Here is a 25214-nt window from a genome sequence, read left to right as displayed (position 1 = left end):
ATTTCTGACCTCGGCAGCTGCTGTCCTGCCTACTCCCATGCTGGCAGCACGGTGAGGGTCTGGCAGGGCGCATAGCCGGGGAACGGCACCATCCACCAGTGCAAGGCCTGGAAACCATTCACGTCTTCTGCCTCAGATCTGCATGGGAACACAAAGCGGGACCTCCAAGTTCAGACTCGAGTTCTCACGGGAGTATTGGGGGCAGAGGGTTTTTGCTGACTTTTGTACGAATTAGAGTAGAGCAGTGCGTGGGGCACGGTCTTCGGCAGAGCTGGTCTGGGTGCTAGTTAGGATCAGCTCCGCAAGGACTCTGTACAGGTCCTGTAATATTCCCTTCCTAACAAAACGGTACAATCAGCTGCAAAGGAGAATGACTTCAGTCCCAATTTAAACGACACACCATATTCTTTGGACTATCCAATTTCTTTGCAACCCACACCAAGCCTCAACTCTGCAACTGCTCTTACCCAAGCTAATCGCAGAGCAGGCACGAAACCCTGCACAGCTTGAGCAGATGCCTGCTCCTGCGGACTCTACTCAGCACCGTAGCTGGAACAAAGCTTTTTAAGTGTTTTTTTTCTCCTTTTTTTCTTCTTTTCCAGTTTTAAAGTCAGAACTAAAATCAAGTCAAGCTGAGGTCCTGATTGTTCTTCTGCTCTGAGCTTCCTGTTGCCGTACCAGAACGACTCTCACAGTACAGGGACAGTGACAGATTGGCACATCATGGAATAGGTGCTATAGAAACCACACAGTTCTTAGAAGCAAAAGATTTCTTCTCCCCCCCTCAAAAAATAACCCACTTAATTCACATATTTTCTCTCTATACTGTATATATATATATTATATATAGACACAATTTTCTGGTAAACATTTACAAGATATTGTAAAGAACATTGAAAAGATATATCTCCATTTGCATAACAACGCACACTCACATACTTCAGCATACAAGGACACACAGTAATGTACAATCAATAAATAAATACTTTTTTCCCCCCAGAAGTTATTCAAAAAACACTGCTATTGAGCGGCCCAAAGACACTCTCAGTTAATACAGACAGCAAATATTGTGCAGAATTTCTTGGCTGTTTTTGTTTAAAAAAACCAAGAAAAGAAAAACAGAAGCTTGAAAGATAAAGTGTCAGCGATGTTGCTTGATAAGACTGTGTTTAAGTTGACCTATTGGTTCGTGTCCCTCAGAAAGGGGAGGACAGAGCACTTCCCTTCCCCTTCGGAGAAGGTGATGCAGGCAGACTATTACCTGTCCCGGGACCTAGAGGGGACAGGAGCAGCCTGGTAGGGAGGGTGCAAGCTGCTCTGCTTTGTGGAGAGAGAAAAGATTCACACGCGAAATGGCAGATTTGAAGCTCAAATGCCTTAGTTTCCTGCGCTACTACAGACCAAGCACTCTTTGGAGGTTTAATGCAGAAAATTGCTTCAAAGAATTTCCTAGATTGTTGGTACACATTTGCCTGTTGGGATTATGAGAAAGGAAAGGCTCCCCATTGCTCTCACCCCCTGCTGCAAACCCCCAACAAAGGCGTCAGTACTACTACTGTCCCCTGGTCTTTCTAGCTGCAGCCTCTGTGGCCCAGTCCTGCAGAAAGACCCAGCTGATTTGCTCAGAAGCTGCGAATCACCGCACTCTGCAGAACTTTTCTGAAGCAGCAGTTTTCTCTTCTGCGGATTTACATCTGTCTTTTTTTTTCTGCAAGCAACATCTGACACATGCCACAAGTAAATACAAAACACAGTCAGCACAGACAGATGTTCCACAGAAGAAGGGAAGGGCCCCTTTTCCCTTCTGGTGAGCAGCACTCCAACAGCAAGAGAAGAGCAGGGCCTTATCTTGCAGAGGGGAGGAGGAGAGCATACACACACACACATCACACATTGCATGGAGGGGGAACACGAATTTTTGCAGCAAAACTTGAGAGAAAGTACCCTTATAGAGAGCTACAAGCCAGCGTCTTCCCTGCTGCTGAAAGCACACATTCATGGCAGCCTTCTGTGGCCACGGCAAAGCCTTCCCCGGCTGAACTAGACCTACCAACAACCTACACCTCTCCTTTTCCTTTATTGTTTTTACCTGAGTTGAAAAATGAATCCAAACCCTCCATAGCACAGCCTTAGCATGACACAGCAGCTCAGCTCTCACGCTGGTAGTGCTGGAGAGGCACTTCATGCAGCGTGCTCCAGGGGCTGCAACGCTGGAGAGCCACTGCAGGAAAAGTGGCCACAGAAGTGCATCTTCCAAAAGCAAAGACCACTCAGGGACCTTGGGCTATTTTCCTCTTCACAGGCATGTGAAAGAAGCCCGCCAAGACCTAACTGGAGACTTTCAGTGGACTTAGGGGGCTTTGCAGCCAGCCCCAGAAGCACACAGAAAACCTGCAGGCACCAAGGGGATCGTTTGCGCTGTCTAGCTTTGAGCAGCTGGTCTTTGAATTAAGAGAGGAAGAGACAGGCACCTTCAGAGGGAAAGTCAGGACAGTCACCGAAGTCGTGAGCTCTGACTTGCCTTCCGAGGAGCTCTCACCCAACAGGGGTTGCAGAGGAACGATAAGGAGACCAGAGTCCTAACACAAGCAGCTAGAGTAAGGCAGGTATGAAAACCTCAAGTCTAGAGTTCCCAGAGGAGGTTAGGACCAGATTTTCCAGTGTTCATAGAGCATTACAGAGGCTGGATTTTGAAAGAAAAACCCAATGCTGAATTTGGAGCTCTTCTGAAAATCCATCCAGAGCTGAAACTCTTGTGTGCTCAGATATTGTAGTAACAAACAACGTAAAAATCCCAGGGAGGGAACAGAGCCCTAAAAAAATACTAAAGCAGATGCTATGCATCAAGGGACAAGATCAAAAGAAGAGGAATTTCTGTGATCAAAGTCCCTCTCTGTACTGGCAGAACCTCATAATGTTAGTAAGAAACTGAGTACTGGCAGCATCCCTGTCTTGCCCAGGCTTGCAGGGCTGGCTGGCTTCCCTGTGCCACAGGGTGACGGCTGTCCAAGGAAGCAGCTTGCTTTCCTTGCAACAAAGGCTGCCGAGCCCGAGCCGGCCCCGAGGAGGGCTGGCAGCTCTGCTCTCCCAGACCCCGAGCTCTGCCCTGGGGTGCTGGCAGCTGCCCCGGCAGTTGTGGTGGTAACCACACGTGCTGCCCTTCTGCTGCGGCAAGGCAAGGAAGCGACTGCCTGGGTCCTGCTTCCAAAGCAAGTCCTTAGCAATAAAATGCAATTGTACAGATCTTTGGTTAAGTCACTGAAGAAGGCTGCGAAGATCTGAGCCGGGGCCCCTGGACCTAACACTGAACACAGCACTTGGAGAGCTAAGGGTACTTCCAGTTTAGACAGCAGCATGTGTCCAACTACCTTATTTCCACAGGTGTGGCACTTGGAGAAAAAGGAGAAGGGGAGGAAGCATTGAAGGGGAGTCCCGGCTCTTTGTCTGGATGCCTTGTCTTCCCCATGTCCTTCATTTGTTCTCGATCAGAGTCTGAACTTTATAGACAAGGTCCCGAGCCAGCTTCAGGATCTGCTTGGTGTTGTGCCGCTCCGCCATTTCTGGAACACAGACAGAAGGAACCCACAAAGAGGCTAGACCCAAGCAGCCCGGCGTCTCCAGGAGTCCCCCCAGCCTCACAGCTCTCTGCTCCTCGGCCAAGCTCCAGGCGGGAGGTGAAGCTGCGAATTCCTGCCCAAGTCCCCAAGCACCATCCCTCGCAGAGACACCGGCCTGTGAAGAGCCGTCATTAACCAGCCCATCTTGGGATGATTACTGCCAGCAGGAAGCACAACCTGCACTCCCAGCTCCCTTCAAGCACAGCAAGGGGGGCTGTTGCCAAGGGTGGCTTCCCCCAGGCACCACCAGACCCCCTCAGAGCCTGACTGTTCAGGGGCAAGGGGTCTTTCTACCATCGTGTTCCAAGTATCAGCATCGCACAACCATACGCTGCTCTGTTTGTTTTAAACATTTACCAGTACAGCCCAGATACGACTGTCTATAGTCAGACAGACAGGCACTGCCTAAATCTGAGCAGCTGCCACAGATTCAGCCCCACAGAACACAAGCTGTACCATTGAAAAACTTGATGATGTCTGTAAAATCCATGTTGTTCTCCAAGATTATGTCCCGGTACATTTCCACCAAAGCCAGGGCTATGAAGAGCACATAGTGTGCAGAGGAAACGTGTGCAGCTGCCCAGATGGTCTCCCAGACGGCGAACACGTCATCATACACCAGCTCTGTTAACAGAGGAAAAGGTCCAGCAGTTACTACACCAGCCACGGGTTTACAATCATCCTGACTCAGAGAATTCACAGCAGCACTGGGAAGACATGCTGGGTGGTTTCTTCCCACAAGAACCTGTTCCTGTTGGAAGCAATAAGTCAGTCATCTGTAAAGACAAATATTCTGGCCTGCAGCAGGTGGCACAGGCTTCAGGATACAAACCCGGTGGAAGCTCACCAGCAGCTCTGGGACAACAGGTTCTGTATCTAGACAGAAGAGTCAGCCACAAATCTACCAGGGAAAAGCAAAACAGGAACACGTGGTAAAAAGATAAGACAACTGAAGTTGCAGAGTGTATTGAGAAGCATGGCAGACCTTGCCTTCCCTCCCCATTTGCTAGTCTCAGCTGCCTCCCTCCCAGCACACACCTCTCTTGAAGTCCAGGAGAAACCACCGGTAGCAGAAGTAGAAATGAGTGTAATCACCATTCTGGTGCATCAGCTCGAAGAGCTCAGAGTCCAGAATCTGCCAAGAAAAGCAAAAGGAAACTCATCAGTGCACACTGGAGGCACCAGCCGCTCCTCTGCCTGCCTGCCTCCGTTCCCACCGCTCGCCTACCGCACCATCTTCCACCCAGCTTCTCCCTCCTTTCCAGTCCTGGCATGTGTCACTCCCAGGCTCTCTTTACAGCCCCCTGCTCTCCCTCCTGCTTCCTGCCACTGAAAGCTCCTCTCAGCCCCTCCGAGACCCCCGTCCCAAGAACAGCTTTCCCCCTCTTAAGTTTGAGAGGCTGCCGACCCTGTGCCAGGGCCCCCCCACCTGGATCAGTGATCTCATGTTGGCAAAGTGGGTGTCCATGGCTCCCCCGTGGGGGAAGTTCTGATTCATCCTCTTCATAAGCTCAGTGAAACAGCTGAAAGCCAGGGCCTCTGCACAGGGAAGAGAGACAGGCACTGCTCGGCTGCACGGACACTGCTGCATCTGCACGCGCACCACCACACCTCACCACCCACCCGCAGCAGGAACATCCCTCCCCACTCCACACACACAGAGCCAGGGCCGGGCAGCAGGGACTGGCCTCGGAAACACACCTCAGACTGCAACAGGTATGCACTGTCCCCAGGCTGGGCTCCAGGGAGTCAGAGGAGGAGGATCATCATCAAAGACATCATCAAGGACATCATCAAGGATCATCATCAAGGACAAATGGGATCCTGCCATCAGCTGCTCCACACCTCCGAGCACGGGACCCTCCCACTGCAAAGGGCCACCACCAGCCCAGCAGATCCCCTCCCCACACTCCCACAAAGGTATGGGGACAGCGGAGCAGAGCCACCCACTCACCGTCATCCAGGACGACCAGGAGAGGGGCTAGCAGGTCGCACATCCCCTGCACGTAGCCGATCTCAATGTGCTGCCAGATGTAGCTGTGTGAGAGAGCAGGAAAGGTGGCCCGTGAGCCCTTCCCGTGCCACGCATGAGTGCCGCAGCCTGCCACCTCGCTTGCCCGTGCCCTGCCTCCGTTCCTGGGATGCTGGCATTTCCTACATGCTGCCACCAACGCACGGCAGCAGGCAGGGCAAATCAGACCTGTTTATTCTGTTAGGCCTGTGCTCCATTCCTCTACAGCCAGCCTGTAAACGATCGAGTTCCCGTGGTGACTTTCAGGTAAGCCATGCATGGCACAGCCCTGGATCAACACCCTGCAACGATCCAGGGCTGTGCCATGGCCATCACATGGAAATCAGCGCAGGGAAAAGCGAAAGCAAAAAGCACAGCAAGGTGGGGTGGTTGGTCAAAGGGCAGAGACTGATGGAGTTTGTTCATTTATCTCTCATTCTCACCCTTCCCCCTCGATTCATCCTCTTGGCTCTCTCTGCACGATATCGCCTGCTTCGCCTCCCTGGACCCAGTGTCCCAGGAAGCAACCAGCCTTGCAGAGATACCTTCCCATATTTGGTAGCAAGTCAAAATGTGTTCAGAAAGGACTCGGATTCACTGCTGGCATAAGGAAACAATCTTTTCCAACCTGCCCATTAGTTTTCCAAAATCTGCTGTATTGAGGTCTCATCTCAGCAGAGATCTCCAACTCTGGCTGGCAGATAAAGCGACAGCTCTAATGAAACAGCAGCTTCTCCTCCTATTTGCAAGATAAGTAATAATATTTTAGGTTTCGCTGCCCCTGAAGCAGCTGCAGCTGCTGAGCTGGAGCTGGTTTGAGTCGGTGAATGTCACACAGCAATCTCTTAGTCACAGGGACTAAGCAAAGAGAATCAGAAACGCACCCAGGTACGGCCGTCTCCTGGGTCCTTGGGTAGGCACTCACCACTCGGTCGCTTCAGGCACTTCCTCATTAGCACTACAGCTCTGCGGGCTGTTCCTCATTAAAACATTTTCCAGGCATATTCCAGAGAGCAGGTGGGCTGCGCTGGGCTGACAGCGCAAGGCAGCATGCATGGGCAGCCCCAGGGAGCCCTCTGCTTTGGCCAACAACCCAGACACACGGCAGTCACGGGGCAGAGCAGCACAAGGCAGGATGGCTGGACTCCTCGGTCCGGTAACCGTGAGGTCCTTGGAGCTGCGGCCCCAGCTCTGGGATGATGAGGGGATTTGGGGGAGGAAGTCAAGGAGGCAAAACTCAGTAACCAGAACAAAGTTTGAGGCTCCAGCCTCAAGGTGAATTCAGGGAAACCAGCCGCCAGTGTCAGGAGCCTGCTCCCGTCGCAGGGAGGGCTGGCAGGTCCCCACCCTGACCCCCGCAGCTCCCACCTGCACATGATGTTGCGGAGTTTCTCCAGGTTGGCAGGGGTGAAGTACCAGTAGTTGCGGTCACACCGCTGCACGTCCTTCTCAATGCGGTGCAGGTTCACTGTGTACATGTCCAGTAGCTCTGGCTGCCCAAAACAAAAGCAAAGTTGATTTGTTTTCAAATAAAACCCAACAAGAAAGTTGCAAGGGCAATGGAGTGACAGGGCAGAGTTTGGGTGGAAGGTGGAGAGACCCTGTGCACACAGCTGCAGGATTAGCGCAGGGCAAATGCAGGTAAATACTGGGACACCCAGGAAGAAACCCGCTCGGTGAACAAGTCCATACTTACAGAGTAGGTGACACCCGTTGAGGAGACAGCAGATGTTTCGCTGTTGGCCAGATCAGCTACAGCCAGAGAATCCAGCTGCGGGTACAAACTCTCCATCTCTGGCTCCTCAGAGAGGTTATCTTCACTCTCCACCAAGCTTTGCTTTTCAGCTTCGCTGTCTGCCCAGCTCTCCACCACAGTCAGGGCCACAGCATCACGATCACGCAGGACCCCTGCTGAGCTCTCACCCACGGCAACAAAGTCCACGCTTCCACCAGTGGGAAATTCACCTTCCAGGCTGTCTTGGCCCTGCAGCTTCCCCTCCTGCCGGGCACCATCCACATCCTGTGGGCCTGGCACGTCGGACACACCAGCCTTTCCCTGAGAGCTGACCGAGGATTTGTTGGTTTCCAGGGCACTGTCCTCATTGCTGAAGCTGCGCTCCGAGAATCCTGATGCGATGGAAAAGTTCTGGGAAGAGGGGTGGCCAGAATCAGGGGAACACGTGCCGTTGGGAACCATCCCATTGGGGATCTTGCTTTGTTTGCCATCTTCCAGCTGAGCATCCACTTCAGTCTGTTCCACTTCATCAACAGATTCAAACACCTGCAAAGCACGAGCAGGGAGCCACATGAGAGCAAGCAAACCCCCCTGCATTCAGCAAAGCGTTGGGAACGTGGGCATGCAGCTCTTGGGGACGTAATGCCCACATTCCCAACAGTGGGGAGGGAGGAAGATGTGCTCTATATGTGCAGGGCTCATACAAGCAAGCAGTGGAAGAAAGCTCAGAGGACTTGAGGGCATTTTAGCTTACTAGTGCTGTGCCTCCACATCTTTGCTATAGCGAGAAACAACTTCAGCCTGAGCATCTAGCTCTCTGTCCCATTTTAACCAGACTCTTGGAGGAATTTCTGGGCACAGCCCTCAGCTTTCAGGTTCCCCTGCCTGGATTTGGCAGGTCAGTGCTTGGTCATTTGCACAACTTGGAGCCCCACAGTCCCTGCTCCAAAGGACTACGCTTTACTCAGCATAATATATTGGGCAGAACGTCATTTAAACAGGTTGGTTGAACACATGGTTGCTAACATACGGAGCAGCCAAGGGCCCTCAAGTGTGAAGGCCACATGGGGGTTGGTCCTTCGAGCCTGGGCAGAGCAGGCTGGTGAATATTAAACACCGCCAAGCAGTGCACAGTTCTGACCTCAGTGGCTCCAGAGGCAGGTTTGTGAGTCATTTACCTCCGCCAACTACTACTTCTGTTTGCCAGAAATCATTATGGTCATCGACTAGCGATCAGCCCAAGCCAGGGCAGAGACGTATGCTGTTGGGTGGCCGCTGTCTGAAGGAGCAAGAGGGGACAAAGCACTGCCGCTCACCTGCGTGCTGGAGCTGGAGTCGCTCTGCAGCCGGGCGTGATTCTGTCGGCCAGAGCTGCAGCTCTGCGAAGACTGCAAGAGAGAGGGAAAAGGCCAGTCAAAAGGCAAAGAGCATGGTGTCTGTAGCAGGGGGGAGGCTCAAGCCACGCTATCGGAGGTGGGCACATCTGCATGTAAAGAACAAGCAGAAAATGCATCCAATAAATTCTCATATTTGACCTGTGAAAGACATTCACATCACATCAACTCGGCCGTGCGGATTTGTCGCACAGCGCAGCACCCTGCCTCAGCCCGCCACTGACATTTACTGCTGGAGAAGATGACAAAAAACAAAGCCCCAGGCCAATCCAGTTGCTCAAGCACTGTATGTTTGGGTCTGGAAGGAACTGCTTTCTTCTGGTCTTCAGAGAGGTCACACTGTCTCCCTGGAGTGCAAATTTCTACAAATCTCTGTCCTAATTTGGCAGCAATGTGGCTCACCCCATCTTAGTTTACATAAACGATGAAGTCACAGGCTATAAAACAATCCCTCCAAGCATAGTAATGTTTTTTCCTTTTCTTACAGGACAAATATTGATGTTTCAAGCCAGGCTCAGTCCAGGCAGCCCCTCTAAAAGTCAACAGCACCCGTTTCTGGCTTCCAGCTGAAGCACAGAAGGAAGCATCGGGCTTTGCAGCAACCAGTTCAGCGCTCTGCCTCATGGATTCCCCTGAGCAACCAGCCTTCACTTAAGAGGGAGTCCTCCCTGTTATCCGTGCCGCCCCTGCACCAGGCTTACCGTAGCGCAGGAGCCTGCGGCTGCTCACGCTGCACGCATGCCGGGATGTACAGAGCATGGCAATGACATCACACACAAACAATAGGGTTTTAAGAAAACACAGCACTTTCAGAACGGCAGCAGGAGTTGTCCCCACCCTAGTATTGTGGGTGTTTGCTTGCAGGGCTCTGAGGGAGAGGAAGGGCGACAGTTTTCCTCCATTACCATGGGAGCATTTTATAACAGGAAACTTCAGGTTAAGACTGGGAAAGGGTGAACCTTTGCATGTATTAACTCTGCCAGCTCCCCTCCCAGCGCACGTTCCCAGAACAGGGAGACATGGATACAAAAAAAGAACCGCAGCGGAGATGCTGCGAGGATGGGAATGATTCACAGGGCTTCAGCAATGCCGACCGTGCAGCCCACCTCTGCTCACGCCCTGCAAGAGCTGTGTCATCCAGCTCTTGCACATAGACCCTGGTTTGGACTTGCCTTCCCTGCATCTCTCCCTCCCTGTACGCACACACTAAGCCTGCATGGTTGGGCCTGAGCTCATCTCTTTCCAAAAGCATCCACACAAACTCCCCAGAGGAAACCAGATGAAGGCTCCAGGGCTGCACCTACCAGGCCCTTTTCGGCTTGGCCTCCATTCACCTCCAGTGCAGCAGCGCGAGGTCAGATAACCCAGCACCGCTTGCTCTGCCATGCCGGGCTGTTTTCCTCCAAGGACAAAACCCACACAGAAGCACTCCCCGGACTCTGTTCCCAGGGCTGCCTTTCCTTTAACAGGCTTTTCCCTCCGCACCCTTTGGTTTGGGCTGTGGATCTAACTCCTCCCTGCACTGCTATAAGCTAGTCCCATGGAGCTGGGTGCTGTGGCCCAGCTCTGTCCCACAACAGCACGGTGTACTGAGGCTGCCCCGAGCCCTGCCGGCTCCTTCACAGCCAGTCCTAGAGCCACCCCGCTCCTCCTGCCCACAGGCAGCGGCCCAGGTTTCTTCTGTGCTGAGCAGCTGAAGGAAGGAGGGAGTCAAGAAGCCCACTGACCCATTTCACAGCCCCCCAGTGCCAGAAACATGGTCCTCCTCCCTCCCCCTACTTCAACACCGATTTCCACGGAGCTAATCCTGATGTGCACCAGGAGTGCAAACCAGGTAACGGATATCTCTTGTTCTGCAGAAATACCCACAAGGAATGTTTCACAGGACTGGTGAGAGTGTCTGGATTTGGACATGTGGCTCCACAAATAAGTTCTGGGCTCCTGGCTGACCTGCTGCCCTCTGCCAGGACCCCCTGCCCTCTCCCTGCTGCCCCTGGCTTTCAGGCCCTCTGTGCCTAGCACCCCCACCCGAGGTCACAGATGCAGAGCTGTTCAGTCCTGCTGTGGATACTGCAGCTGCAAGAACCAAAGCAGATTTGTTAGACCTCCGAGACATCGCTCAGGCTGCAGACCAAAACCTCTCGGTCAGTGCAGTACCACACGGTATGGAAACCGGGGTCATACTGCAGATGTCCACTCCTACTGCTAAACACTCTGGAAGAGCAGATGAAAGAAAACAGGTAAGAAAGCTCCAACTCAAACTTGCGTGGATTACAGCGAGCAACGAGGCGCAGAGGCAGGCAGAGGTCAGGGAAGGAAGGTGAGAAAGAACTGTGTCTCCGTCCCTCCCTGTAGCACAGACCAACACAGAGCCTGAGTGGGCAAAGCCCTCCCCAAGCCCCCGCACCCTCACCTCGTTGCTGATGGTCGAGTCCCTGTGCATCATCCTCTGAATGTGGGAATCCAGACTGGCCCCAGAGGAGCACTTGGCCAGAGCTGCTGCGTGCGACTCCTTCTCCCGCTGCCGGACAATGGCCTCGCAGCCCAGCCACTCCGCCATGGTGTGCTCGTAGCAGGTGCGGATCTGGTCGTCAGCCTGCAGCGTTTAGAGAAAGAGAGGGTCTTTGAACGGATGCTCCTGGAACAGCCCAGAAACCAGTGCCTCCTCCATCCCCCAAACAGCCCTGCACAGACAAGTTAAGTGCAAGCTTGCATTAACTACGGCTAGATGAGACATAAAGTCACCCATCTCCGGCACAGTGACAGCCAGAGCCTGACCCACAAAACCTTCCAAAAATTAGGATGGAAAAATGACCATCCATCTCCTTCCTGCCTTCCAGAGGCGCGCAGGGAACTGAACATCAGCAGCCAGCAGCTGCACAGCGGAGTGTTGAGCTTGGTCCTATCTATTCTGGCTTATCTGAGTCTTTCTCCCACCTCCTATCTACAGCCGCCGTACAAAGGGGACACAACGCCCAGGGGGTTCACAGGGTGGACTCCGGCATACGGATGCTTCAAGCTGTGAAATATCCAGGGCACACCAATGCAATACACCAGGCTGCTGAGCCGGCAGCACACCCATACCAACCTCTTTCCTTTCTGCCTCTGTCATCCCAAACTGATAATGGCCCAAAAGGAAGGGCCAGACAGCCTTCCTGATCTCATGCTGGATCCCGCCATAGTAGATCAGCCGCAGCAGCTCCTGGTCCTCGTAACTCTGTGGGAAGAGCTCTGAGTCAGCACACAGACGCAGCCGGGACCACAGCCCATCAGCTGGCAGATGCAAGGGCAACCCCAGCCCAGCCATGCCACCTTTCAGCACCCCGAGTGCTGCCCAGACGCTGACCACCCGCAACCTCACTGCGCATTCATTGCAGGTGCTCTCTCAGATCTCCACTTGGGCTTAAGCACAGCCAGAGTCCCCGGCGGATGGACATTTTGGGAAACACCGGCTCACCACAGCCAGAAATTGGCCCAAAGTCACTCAAGGTCACTGCTGTGCCCCTGAGCCCCAGCAGCACATGAGGACTGCGGCACTGGTCACAGCTCTCCAGCTATCCTGCCGCAACAACATGCTGGGACCCCCCTCAAGACCACAGTACTCAGGGTGACAGACACTGCTGCAGACAGGCTCCTAACAGAAGCGTGCTAAGGAGAGCAGCCTTTGCTCCCCGGCTTCCACGTGTCGAGGATTAGGAGCCCCGGTGCAGCCTGGGGCAGGCTGCATGACTTCTCTTCTCGGAGAACTTCTCAATTTGCTTTACCTTACCATGCTACGACTGCTTAAGTGACGCTGCCCTGGACATCCCAAGCTTACCCCAACTGGCATGTCCCAAGAGTGTTGGCCCTACCGTGCTGTCCTGCAGGTATCTCTGCCATATGTCCACAGTCAGTCCCGAGCTGGCATTGCAGGGCACATCAGGAGACACGATGTTGTGGTTAACCAGTGCAGATAGGTGGGTTCGCACCGTGGAGAGGTGTCTGCAATAGGCCAGCCCTGCATCAGGCAGAAGCAAACATTCAGCCAGGGAACTCAGGGAGCCATGAGGATGAAGTGCAGGAGAAAGCTCTGATGAATCTGGTCCCTGAAGGAGGCCCTCCGAAGCCACATCCAGCCTAAGCAGCAAACCAGGGAGTCTACTGGGACAGGTCGGTATCTCATCGTCTTGTACCACCAGCACTGCTGCTCGCTGGGCTGAAGTCTGAGGATCAGAGTTCAGACGTTTGCTCCCAATCCTGAGCATGTGTACATAGGGCCCTGCATGCAACAGACTGGTCCCAGTAGCCTTCGCCACTGCCCTACTGCCTCAGCACCACTCCTAGCCTGGAGCCCAGGACCTTATCCCTTGCCCATCACACATCTCAAGGCATCATGGATGTGACAAGTACTCACAGCCGTAGAAGGCCCGGGAGAGGATTTGGTACTTCATATTGTCACACAGGAGCTTCAGCGGAGCTCTGCCAATAAAAACACATCAGATGTGAGGAGAGGAAATGCTCCCATGCATTCCCTCAGCTCCTGCTTTGATCCGACTGTTTCAGCTTTGCCTTCAGAGGTGCACTACAGGACCTATGCTCAGCCTGGGAGCAGCAATTCTTGCTGCCAGGACATGGCCACAGAGCAGCTGAGATGTCCCAGATGAGGGGACAAGCCTCACTTCAGCCTGGACATGGCTCACTGGCCCCTGCAAATGGTCCCTGGACAACCAAGCCAGGTGGGAGGCTGGAGACACCACTTAGAATCATAGAATCGTTAAGGTTGGAAAAGACGCTTAAGATCATCAAGTCCAACCGTTAACCCAGCACTGCCAAGTCCACCACTAAACCATGTCCTCGAGCACCACGTCTGCCCGTCTTTTAAATACCTCCAGGGATGGGGACTCAACCACTTCCCTGGGCAGCCTGTGCCAGTGCCTGACTGCCCTTTCGGTGAAGAAATTTTTCCTAATATCCAACCTAAACTTCCCCTGGTGCAGCTTGAGGCCATTTCCTCTCATCCTATTGCTTGTTACTTGGGAGAAGAGACTGACCCCCACCTCGCTACAGCCTCCTTTCAGGCAGCTGTAGAGAGCAATAAGGTCTCCCCTCAGCCTTCTCTTCTCCAGACTAAACAACCCCAGCTCCCTCAGCCGCTCCTCACAAGACTTGTGCTCCAGACCCTTCACCAGCTTCGTTGCCCTTCTCTGGCCACGCTCCAGCACCTCGATGTCCTTCTTGTAGTGAGGGGCCCAAAACTGAACACAGCACTCGAGGTGCGGCCTCACCAGTGCCCAGTACAGGGGCACTGTCACCTCCCTGCTCCTGCTGGCCACACTATTCCTGATACAAGCCAGGATGCCATTGGCCCTCTTGGCCACCTGAGCACACTGCTGGCTCATGTTCAGGCGGCTGTCAACCAACACCCCCAGGTCCTTTTCTGCCAGGCAGCTCTCCAGCCTCTCTTCCCCAAGCCTGCAGCGTTGCATGGGGTTGTTGTGACCGAAGTGCAGGAGCCGGCACTGAGCCTTCTTGAATCTCATACAGTTGGCCCCAGCCAACTTGCACCATAATTGCTCTAGTTCAGCCATCCAGCTGGGCTTTCACCTGTAACCCTTGTCTTATTTTACCTGTATTTCTCAAAGCAAGCAGCAGCAGAGCTGTCATACCTTTCGTGGCTGCAGCCGTTGGATGGCCCACCGTCAGAGGAGCCACTCTGAGAGCAGGAGGAGCAGGAGGACTTGCGGGTGCTGGGCTGCCACATGGGAGGCAGGCCAGCACTCGACGTGTCCATCAGGTCCTGGGGCACTGTAAGAGGGCAGAGAGAGGAGCATCAGCTACTGTCTGGCACTGCCCCGGAGTCAGGTGAGCCACAGGAGGTCAACAGAGAGGAGATTTTTGATTAGCAAATGCAGCATCCCACTCTCTTCCCAAGGAGACTCCAGCAACCAGGTAGGACCCACACCAGGTAATGACAGCACCAGTGCTGGTGAGCTCAGGAGAAAGGAAAGGAAACAAAGAGCATTGATGAGAGAGAGTGGGAGAGAATGACCTGCTAATTAACTACAGTGCCTTCAGCAAGCTAATCTTAAACTGCTGAGCGCCAACCAAAGCAGAAAACAAATGCCCCACCCAGAGAGACTCGGGTCGAGGGGCTGCAACAGACTGTCACACAGATGAGAAAAACCATGATTGAATCAACTATTGCCCCAGGAAGAGTGGATCACTGGAAGAGAAAAGCCCCCATCTCTCAAACACTAGGATCCCATCCAAGATTCAGGGAAAGATGGGAGCATCCAAATCACAAGACAGGAGATAAAGACTTTGATGAAGAGCTTGAGAGGGACAGCAGGAGCAAGTAGCTCTTCATGTTGTCACTTGCTAAATCCCTGCTTAAACTCACAAGTGCTATCACAATGGCCTCGATGCTGCTCAGGTATTGCCCTGCAAACCAAACGGGCGCAGAGCCAGTGCAAGGGGAACGTGCAACCCTGAGAGCCGAGCTGCCCCCACGCTGAGCAGCTTGGCTGCTGTCCTGGCCTGGAACGGCCCCTGCCCTTCAGTCTGGGGCCCTCCTAGGAAAAGGCCATCATGAAGAAGGTGAACTGTGGGATGCAGAAAAAGATTAATGAAGAATAATCCTATTTGCTCCTCCTGGGAAATTGTATCGTGGTAGAAATTCCAGCTTCCAGTTGGGAGAAGGTTTCCTCACTCACCCTTGGTCTCACTGACTCTCCCTGCTCATGATATTGAATAACTGATACCAGCAAGAAAAATGTTGCAATATTCCTATTTTCCTCACACTGAGCAGGTGCTGATGGGTCAGTGACTGTCAGCACTCACAGGGGACACCTCTGCAGGAATTATCAAGTGACAACACAGGCAAGCAGTAGTACCAGACACAAACGACAGCCACATTACACTGATGCCGAGAGGCCCCCAGAGCAGCAAGGGGAGGTCGGGACATGATGAGGAGACTTGGAAACCATTTAGGGATCACCACTGTCTTGCTTGCAGCTGGAGTCCTTGCGATCTTCCCTCTCACAGCAGTGATGGAGATCACAGATGCAAGGAATGGATGAAAATTACCATTAATGGTAACTAGAGACACAGAGAGGACAAGGGCACAAATGAAAGGGGAGAAAGGAAGAATCTGTAGAGAAGAAAGAATTGATGCAGTTCCACCCCCCTCTGGGAAGATCCACAGGAACCGCACAGACTTTGATGATGCCAGCTGAGGAGATTGCAGTAATTCATTTCACAGAAAATTTGGCCCCCAGCATGGAATTTTAAGGGGTAGATCAAAAGGAAGCTGCAGAAAGGAGCATCTCTATCTGCTATTTTAGCCTCAATCAGATTTTTATCTGACTCACTGAATTGTGTTAGTCAGCTAGAGGCAGGGAGAATAAAGTATAATCTTAACTGATTTTATGGAGGAGTCACAGGAGATGTGATTGCCCCTTTTAGGCTCAAAAATACAGGAAGAAGTTTTTGATCAAATTTCACAGCTTTTTAAAAGTACTCCACAAGTCTTCCATTGCACTCTTGGTTTTCCCCCTTAGAAAGTCATCTATGATGTTCCCAGAGGTCAAAAAATTGTTCTTAGTATCCCACAGAAGAGTGAGGACAAATGTACAGGCACTTCAGCCACGCACATTGCTCAGATCATTCACAACCAGACCTGAAGAGAGATTTCTGGTTTGGTGAATCCAGCAGCATCCTCTCCCTTGCCCGGTGAGCTAGGGAGTGAGGACGCACGGGTCAAGCCTGGCAGCACACAGAGAAGGGTGCTGTAACCTCTCCTTTGCGCTGCAGAAGCAACGCTGAAGGAACATAGCTGGATTTAGTGCAGCACTTGCCGGGTTGGCCTGGTGATAGCAAGAGAAGAATCAGCCCTGGAGGCTTGTGATGGTGAAAAGTGACCCCCAAGGAACATGACCAAAGTGAACCTTACTACTGAAATTATGTGCAAGAATTTTTTTTCCAACCGTTACGGCAGTCATGGCCTGATGCACAGCTGCAGAAATGAAGGACTCGGTAACAAGTGAAAGGTTAAAACAAAATAATAAAACCTCAGCCCATACATGATGTTGAATAAAAGGCAGCACTGTTACAAGCAAAGCCCATTTCTCTGGAAGCGTTTCCTGGCGCGAATTGCCCCGTGCCTGTCAGCGCTGCGTCCCTGGCTGCTCATACACCCCGCGATACCCCACCTGAAACACTCTCTGCCAACGCACTCACCAAACTCAGACTGTGTCCCTGGGTAGATTATCCTGAAAACGTAATCTGTGGCTTCGTCATCTTCCTTGTCAGACGTAGACTCGGAGGAGCCCTGGGGACTTCGTTTCCTCAGCTTGGGAAACACCTTCCCCTAGGTGAACAAAACCTGTCCTTCACAAGCCGCCCCACGCTCAACCACGCAGGCCAGCGTGGTCGCTGCCTCATTTGCCGAACTCCAGCCCAACAAGAGCACGTGCTTTGTCAGCCCGGATGATGTTTGCATGTTCCCTGTGCTGGAGCAGCCTTTGGATTAAGCTTTCAATTACACGGTGAATATATAACCTTGTTTGTGCACAGGGTATGTATAATCCACACAGCATGGCCAGGTCCATGAGAACCAAACCTACCAAGCCTCGTGGCCAGCACCCCCGTACCACCTCCCTTCTGATTTGCCCAGAAGGGTCTGTTTAGCTGGTCAAGGCCATGAGCTAAACCAAACTGCCATATTTCAAGCCCACCTTCCTTCTTAGTTTTGGGAGGGGGATTGTTTAAAACGCAGTGGCCCCTAACGTTGGACAGAGGGTCCTCCCCACCAGCTCTGCTCTGAGACACTCCACAAAGGAACACCAGCAAGAACCCGCAGTCCCGTGGGCTCAGGAACAAGCCCGGTTTCAGGGTGCCTACCTTTCCCCGCTGCGACCAGAGGGGTGGATCCAGCTGCCCGTGGGGCAGGAGGCCGTTCTCCAGGCAGGACAGGAACTGCAGTAAGTGCCCTCCTCTGGGGAACCGCAGCGGGGGCCTCTGAATCCCATCCTGGCTCACCAAGACAACCGTTCCACCGCTGTCTACTATTAGCAACAGTGACAGCAGAGAGAAGACACACACATGAATGAGGGAAACATTACCAGACAAAAATGCAGAGGACAGGCAAGAAAGCTGAGGGAATTGTCTTTTTGGTGTGCGAAACAAAGAATTTCTTCCTTGTTTGGATTCTTCCCTAAGTCCGTTACAAGTCTGAGGCCCTGGAGGAGGCTTGCCTGGGAGACCGCACTCTTGAAAACCACAGCGTGTTGCTCTGCAGGGAGCGCTCCCCAGCCAAGCACCGCAGCCAGGAGCTGGTTCAAAGGTTTTCCTAGAAGCACTTACATAGCAGTGACCACCCAGAGCTCTGGACACCTGCCCCGGCGCTGAATCAAAACATCCCCGTAGGGGCACTCCCCAAAGACCTAATGAAGCAAGTGTCGGGGTGATAACACCCTCCAGCAGCTCCCCACTCTGGCCTTACCTTGCTGGTGACAGTGCAAATAGACGATCTCCTCCAGGCGAATAGTCATGGCATAGTCCCAGTACACACTGGAACAGAGAAAGAGAGGAAGTCGTGAGCTTCAGGGATGTAAGAGGCTCTGCTGCTGTTCACATCAGCTCCAGATCCTGCCTCCAGCTATCCTGGCACCAAGGGAAGCTACAGAAAGGATGAGGTCCCAGCAGCAGTGCGACTGCTATGAAGCCAGCCTGAGTCAGGGACAACATCCCTCCAGAACCAGTAACTGTCCCTACTACTACAGCTCAATCAGGGCAAGTCCAGTCCCACCTGTCCCAGCTGTTTCTCTATCCTCACACCACTACCAGACATGGACAATGTGCCCATGGATCCTGGCAATTGCAGGGAGGGACATAGAGCCCTGCAGAGCTGAGCACTCTCCTCTGGGCACCCTGGAAAGGACTCCTTGCCCTGCTGCCGTGCTGGGAGAACCCCATGAACCTGGTAGCAGCAGCCCCAGAGCCCCAAGGGAACATGCAGTGCAGGCTGAGACTGGGCTGCTGCTCTGCTGAGCTCCTCTCCCCAAGAGAGAGGGAAATAAACCCTTGCAATTTGTGGGTTTTTTCAAAGCTGAAAATAAGATTTGGTCCCTGTTCGAGAGCTGCATTCCCTCAGCACAGGCACCTCCAGGTGACTGAACAAATCTAGAAAACACTGGGAGAGCTGCTGGTCACCAGGCAGGGCAAAGGGCCAGAGAGACACCAGGAGGAAGCTGGGGAAGGAGATCTCGCCAGGACACACGTGGCCTCACGCAGGGTTTCATTGCTGTGGAGAGCCTAGCAAGAGCACTGCTCTGCGAGGGTGTCAGCGTTTAATAACATCCTACTTCTCTGCAACAAAGCAAATTTCCAGATTCTGAGCAGCATTATCTGCCACTTCACAAAAATAGTGCTTAAAATAAAGGCATTATAAAATAGCTCATGAAGACAGTTAAGGGCGGGAAGGGGTGCGTAAGAGTCGCTCCTTGTAGATTCATACTTACTTTGTCATCTGACTCCTCTCTTCCTTGGTCACGTCTTGACACTGGGAAGTTTTAGAGCTTAGGCTGATGCCCAAGTCAAGAACTCAGAAAAGTAGTGTAGAGATGAAAATAGCATTTTAGGGGGAGGGTACCAGGCACAACGGAACGGCCCAGGGGCCAAGAAGAAAGAGGAGATGAAAAGAACACAGGTAAACAAAACCCAAAAAACTACAATTGAGAATAAACAAAACTGAGAACGAGTTTTGCTGAAGAAGATCTTCACCCTAGGTCAAAGAATCAGTGTCCTAAACACTCCAGCTTTCCTGCAGCGTTTGCTGGTGGAAAGGGATTTTGTTTGCTTTGTTTCCTTTCTCAGGCAAATTGGGACCTGGCATGATTCTGTAGTTTGTTAAAAGGGTTGCAGCTATCAAGAGAAATGCCAGCAGTCTGTAAGGCAATCCCAGGCAAAAGGGCATGGCAATACACCCTGCCAAGCAAACTAAGCAGACTTCAGGCCCCCTGGAGGAACAGGCTCCAGGGACTCCGTTAAATCCACGGGACTTTGAACACCTGCACGTAGGATCAGCTGCAGACTGCACCGAACAGCACTACAAAATGGCACACGCTCCGTTACAGAGGTATGATTATCTGGGAACTGCTCGTGTTCCCTCTCTCTGCAGATACTCCTTCCCTGTTTATGAGCTCCTTAGTTCCCCAGATTAAAATAACCCCGATAAACCTGAAAGCACTCTGTAGTACGTAGAGAGGCCACTCTCCTGAGAAAATCCCCGAGGGCAACAAATGAAACCACTTTGTGTCTTTCAGAACAAGCACCCCCCGTTCCCTCGCTGAACACCTCCCAGCAGAGACAGGCAATAGCACAGCATCTACACTACCTCCCGCAGCCCACCTCTCCCCCCACCTCAGGTCTCCTTCCCCATCCCTTCCCCGTTACAGACTCAGGGATGATTGTTTCGCTCTGCAGTCAGTGGGAGAACTCACTGATGGCCTTGGACACCAGATCCAAACCCTGAACTTGGGGAACATTTGCCTCCCCTCTGCCCCGTGCTAGCATGCACTCGGAGCCAGTCACCTCTTCTCGTAGTCCAGATCCCCCACAGAGCTGTTCATCAGCTGGTTGGGAGTCCACTTCAGCGCCATGATGTCGGCAGTCTGGTGAAGGGACAGATATCCCGGGATTGCCTCCATGTCATCTCGCTTGAGAAGAGAAACGCAGGGATAGAGCGAGCTGGTGAGAGCAGGCTGGAAGATGCCAGAAGCATGAAGCACCACCTCAGGCTACCCGAGGCTGAGCCATGACCTGGAGCACAGTCCTGGACCATAACACAGCCCTGCCTGCTGCCCCTGAGCCCATCCACTCACCAACGGTGAGAAACCCACAGTGGCCCTGCAAAACCTCCCAGCAGAGACAACAGAACACCTCACCGGCTTGGAAAAGGGCCGAGAGCAGCTGCCCAGCTGAGGCAAACTTAACAGCTCCACCTAAGCAGGCTGCACTTCATTTATTTGACTACAATAAGCCGAAAGGAACAGGAGGAGGGTTCTGTGGCCTCTGGTCAAGAGCAGGCAGGGAGAGCAGTCTGTTTCTACTCAGACAGAAGCAGAGCTCTTCCATTCCTCTGGGAGGATCCATGTCACCAGGACCTCAACAAACGCAGTCACAGCCTTCTCAGATTAGATATGAGCCTGTGCTTTTCTCCATTCAAAGAGCAATTTGGGACAGAATTACCTGGCGGGGAGCAGAGCAGTACTGTAAAGCCCAGATGCCCCAGCAGGTACTTACCGGCTGCACCAGGACATTGTTCTTGCCGTAGAGGAGTGTGGCTCGGGAATTCTGGTGCAGCGACTCCACGTAGTCCCTGGCAGACAGTGATGGCCGGTCATCCATACTGCCACTCGAATGCCTTTTCTGAATCTGGAAGAGATCCACCTACAAACATGAGGTCAGCACAGACGCCTCTTGCTTTCAAAAAGCTTCTCCTGAAAGCTCATTCCCCCCTCACTTATACACTTAAGAAAGTCACTACTAGAAATCTTTCCCTTTGTGTCCTCTAAGAGGATTCCTGGCTCTGGCCAAGCTCGATTCTGTACTTAGAGAAGCCCCAGGAGTGTGCTTTGTTTGCAATAAACAGAGCAGACTTCAGCTGCCTTTGCTTTTCGTTCATACGTGCTGTTCCCAAAGGGCAGAGACCCCATGATGCCGTGCCGCATCGGTCCAGCACGCCTGCAGTCTCCACGGCCCAAGTTCCCAGCACTTCTGGCTTGAAGACTTCAAGTAAACTGCACTTTTCTACCTCTTCTCATCAGAGGGCTTCACAGCCCTTTTCAAACGGACAGAGCCTCAAAGCCTGGTGAGTGCTGCCTGTGCACCCCAGGAGCGCTGCGAGGGGCTGTCGCTCCCAGCCCGCCATCCCCCCACTCACGCAGAGCGCCGGGCGCTTGGTGGGCGAGTCCTGGCGACAGTGCGAGCTGTGGATCCGGTGCCTCTGAACCAGTTCATCAGCTGAGGGGTCTGTCCAGAAGTGGTCAGCGGTCTTCATCTTCGTGTACTCCAGCGCACAGGGCCCCACTGCACAGAGAAGAAAATCACAAACGTAAGGAAGTCATCGGTGTTGTTCCAATGACTGTGGCCAGTTCTGAGATCCCCAGAGCCCAGTATCTCGGAGCAGAGGTGGTGGGACAGCAGGCAACAAGCACCAGGCTTAGCACACATTGCTGCTGCATTGTATAACAGCAGTGATGAATTCAGAGGGGTCAGCCGGCCCTGGCAGCGAGCAGTAACCCACCGCCCCACTGGTTATGTGCACGCCGAGCCCGGCCTTGCAGCACCACACTGCTGCTCAGGCCCCGGCCTTGGTTTGTGCCCATCAGTATTACTGAAGCCTGGGCAAGAAAAGGAAACTCCAAGCTCAGCCTTGCAACTCTCCGTCTCTATTCACTGCTCAGCAGCTGGGCATCATGTGGTCTTTATAAGCACTCCACAGGGCTACCTGTCCAGGGCTATTAAGTTTTCTGAAGTTCTTACTGGAAAACAATTGCATTTCACATCCCAGATCACAGAACTGGGAACACAGGTTTGGAAAGCAAGCTATCAAAGTAGGGTAAGAGGAAAATGTTACCCAATAAAGATGCAAGAATTGGCCCATCCACAGGATCCATCAGGAGAGCTTCTTTCTCATAGTACTTACTAGAAGAAATAGAGAGCAGAATGCTGTAGCATTTCAACCCCGTGACTGCAAAAATGATAGAGACAGTGGTTTTAAAGCACTATAACGACCTTCCTTCTCTTTCTGTATCACTCCTTGATGGAGAGAGGGCAAGAAGCCCATAACAGGCTGTTTCTGCTAGCCATGAAATTCCTGGAGAATAGATGCCCTCCTGCAGCACGTTGCAAGCATCACCCTCTCCTAACAAAACATCCCCAGCGCTGGAGATGACACCTCCCCAGGACAGGACGCCTCAGCATGCAGTTTCCAGAAGATAAGGGCGATGCAGTCCCCAGCAACCCAGCTGTCAGCAGAGCAAGTGTGGCCTGCCTTTATTTTAGGGAGCGTACGGTGGCCACCGTACGCAGCAAGGTATCGATCAGCATCCCCGTGCTGGGCACAGAGCAACACAACTGGCCTGTCCCATCCAGGGACTTCTCTGGCCCACTTGGACACAGCTCGGCCAGCAACACCTCCAGGATCATCGGAAGGGGCAGATGCTGGTAGTGAGTTGGGAGGGGCAAATGGTTGGCCTGTGCCAGCACTCACCTGCTATTTTCTACCAAGTAATGCACGATTTTATCCAAGACCTTTTCAAAGAGGGCAGTGCGGATCCAGAGGTGCTTGATGGCTTGCGGAGACAGGTTGGGCAGCTTCGGCATCTTGCGCACATTCTCCGGGACACCCTGGACTTGATTTCGTCTTTAGAGGTACAAGGCAAAAGACAACAACATCACTGGCTCCTGCAGGAGCCCAGGGCACTCACAGCACCTTGTGGGGCACGAGACCGGGGTTTCAGTGGTGCTGACTGTGGTGGCTGGGGGATGCCCAGGGAACTGCCTGGGGACAGGGCTCTGGAGACGGCTCCCTTCGTCTAGTCCACCCCTGCTCCAGAAGGCCCATGTCTGCATTTGAAAACTGACTTCAGCACGTTGGTCTCCCAGCCTCAGCAGAGTCCTCCAACCCACACACCTTTCCCACTGGTGCCTAAGGACAGCAGTTCACAAGCAAAGCTGCTTATCTTAGGACAGCATAAAGATTCCTGCCCCCAGGTAGCTGCACCATCTCTCTCCCTGGTTCCTGTCCAAGGATGAGTAAGCCACTCTCAAAGAGAAGTTGAATTACTGCAGGTTCAAGCCCTGCACATTGAGGCGAACCAAATTTGGTTCCAGTTGGCTTAGTGCACTGGTCCATAAACTGTGACAGTTCAGGAGCCAACATGCTTAGCTGTCCCTGAAGCATGAGACAAGGGGCAGAGGAAGGAAGAACTTGTCCATCCTAGGTTAAACCACAACCACAACTCACAGTCTCCTAGAAAAGCAAACAGACACGACTCTGCTCCACTGAAAGAGCAATTCCTCCTGCAGAGGCTCAAGTTGGACATTGCAAGCCACAGCCATACCCAAACTACACACCCACACCGAAATGCGAGCGACCTGGGGGATAACAGCAATGCTGGTGCCTTACGCATTCTCAATGAGCTGCTCCAGGTCTTGCACCTTCTTGCAAAGTTCCTCTGCCAGAGGAAAGCTCTTGCCCACCTTCATAAACAGAGCTGCTATCTTGTTGCTGCGCAGGAATCCTGCCGCCCTCCGCTTCAAGCCGTACAAGACACAGGCTTCCACCGCAGCTGCAACAAAGCAAAGTCGTTACTGAAGCGGCAGAAGTCGGAGCTCACGGCACAACAGGCAGCCTCCTGCTGCATCCATGACCTTGCTCCACAGCAGGAACGTTCCCCAAGAGGAAACCAGTGCCATGTTCTATTCCTGCCTAGGCAGACAGGAGATTAGGGAACGCAGATGTCTTTTGACCCGAAGCAGCAGACAGTGGTACGGCTTTTCCGCCTGCAGAGTCATCAGTTCTGCTGACTATACAGAGGTACAATTTCAGTTTTGCAAAACAGAAAAATTGAGGTTGGTGACGTCTATTAGAAGTTCGGCTAATCTGAACAAAATGGCTAGTTTGATGGACGTAAGCATGAACTATGGGTGTGCAAAGATGTACGTACTTCAATGGAGAGTTAACTTGTGCCTGTTAAAGTAGATCCAGGGTCTTCCTGAAATCACCTGAGAGGGACTAGTCAGGCAGATTAACTTGTCTTGGACTCACTTATCTGACCAACCAACAGCCTGAAGAGACCTTACTAGACTGGTGATGAAGTGGGAACATGCAGCTTTCGGACCACAGAAGTGGTACCTCTGTGCCACCAACAGCGAGCAGTCTGTGCTGACGTGCCAAGCTAGCAGCCTGGACTAGGATTTCTCAGAGCGCTTTGTTCATTCATAAAACAGAGCGGGAAAAAGGACGTGGACCGCTGTGCTCACAGCCCTTTGTTCCCAAAGCGCCAGGATCTGGCTCCGTTACATGATACCCTGAATGCAAACAAATCGATGCTAACGCTGGGAAATCTCAGCATGCACGGAGGTTGTATCCTGCTTCCAGGTTTGCGCCAGCACAATCGCTGTTACCAGAGGGGTGATTTTCCCAGCAGAGGAACAACCAGCTCATGGTGTGGCAGTGATCGCACGGATCTGGACCTGCCAAGAGCCCGGCCATACAGATTCACTCAGGTTAAGCTTGTGGGAGTAAACAGCTTATCTGTGGTTTAACAGCTTGAAGCTAAGTGTGGCTGTACACCGCACAGCGATGCATCTGGCTGTGCTCCCCTGGCTAAAGGGCTCTGAAACCATTTCAGGTGACCAGTTTGTCTATGGGGCCAGCAGCCCCAGCTAAGCCTGGGACAGAGAGCTGC

General features: G+C 52.7%; 1 protein-coding gene across 1 annotated transcript in view; it reads right to left on the bottom strand.

Moving 5' to 3' along the window:
- Positions 1-3444: 3444 nt before the first annotated feature.
- SGSM1 (small G protein signaling modulator 1) overlaps positions 3445-25214 on the bottom strand; it is a 42962-nt gene continuing 21192 nt past the window's right edge. Inside the window, exons 3-24 of the mRNA XM_082325111.1 lie at positions 23930-24092; positions 23012-23164; positions 22376-22443; positions 21680-21825; positions 21040-21171; positions 20329-20453; positions 18239-18306; positions 17638-17801; positions 16975-17104; positions 14403-14541; positions 13151-13215; positions 12609-12754; positions 11846-11974; positions 11171-11353; positions 8680-8751; positions 7325-7909; positions 6997-7121; positions 5572-5654; positions 5047-5156; positions 4656-4752; positions 4074-4241; positions 3445-3560 (exon numbers count right to left, since the gene is read on the bottom strand). Of these exons, the coding sequence (XP_082181237.1) occupies positions 3472-3560; positions 4074-4241; positions 4656-4752; positions 5047-5156; positions 5572-5654; positions 6997-7121; positions 7325-7909; positions 8680-8751; positions 11171-11353; positions 11846-11974; positions 12609-12754; positions 13151-13215; positions 14403-14541; positions 16975-17104; positions 17638-17801; positions 18239-18306; positions 20329-20453; positions 21040-21171; positions 21680-21825; positions 22376-22443; positions 23012-23164; positions 23930-24092 (3140 nt within the window). The 3' untranslated portion in view covers positions 3445-3471. The remainder of the gene's footprint in view (positions 3561-4073; positions 4242-4655; positions 4753-5046; positions 5157-5571; positions 5655-6996; positions 7122-7324; positions 7910-8679; positions 8752-11170; positions 11354-11845; positions 11975-12608; positions 12755-13150; positions 13216-14402; positions 14542-16974; positions 17105-17637; positions 17802-18238; positions 18307-20328; positions 20454-21039; positions 21172-21679; positions 21826-22375; positions 22444-23011; positions 23165-23929; positions 24093-25214) is intronic.

The sequence above is a fragment of the Platalea leucorodia genome (assembly GCF_965183815.1).
Source record: "Platalea leucorodia genome assembly, chromosome: 12".
Classification (NCBI taxonomy): Eukaryota; Metazoa; Chordata; class Aves; order Pelecaniformes; family Threskiornithidae; genus Platalea; species Platalea leucorodia.
The sequence above is the reverse complement of the archived record's forward strand: the minus strand, read 5'-3'. Positions and strand labels throughout refer to the sequence as shown.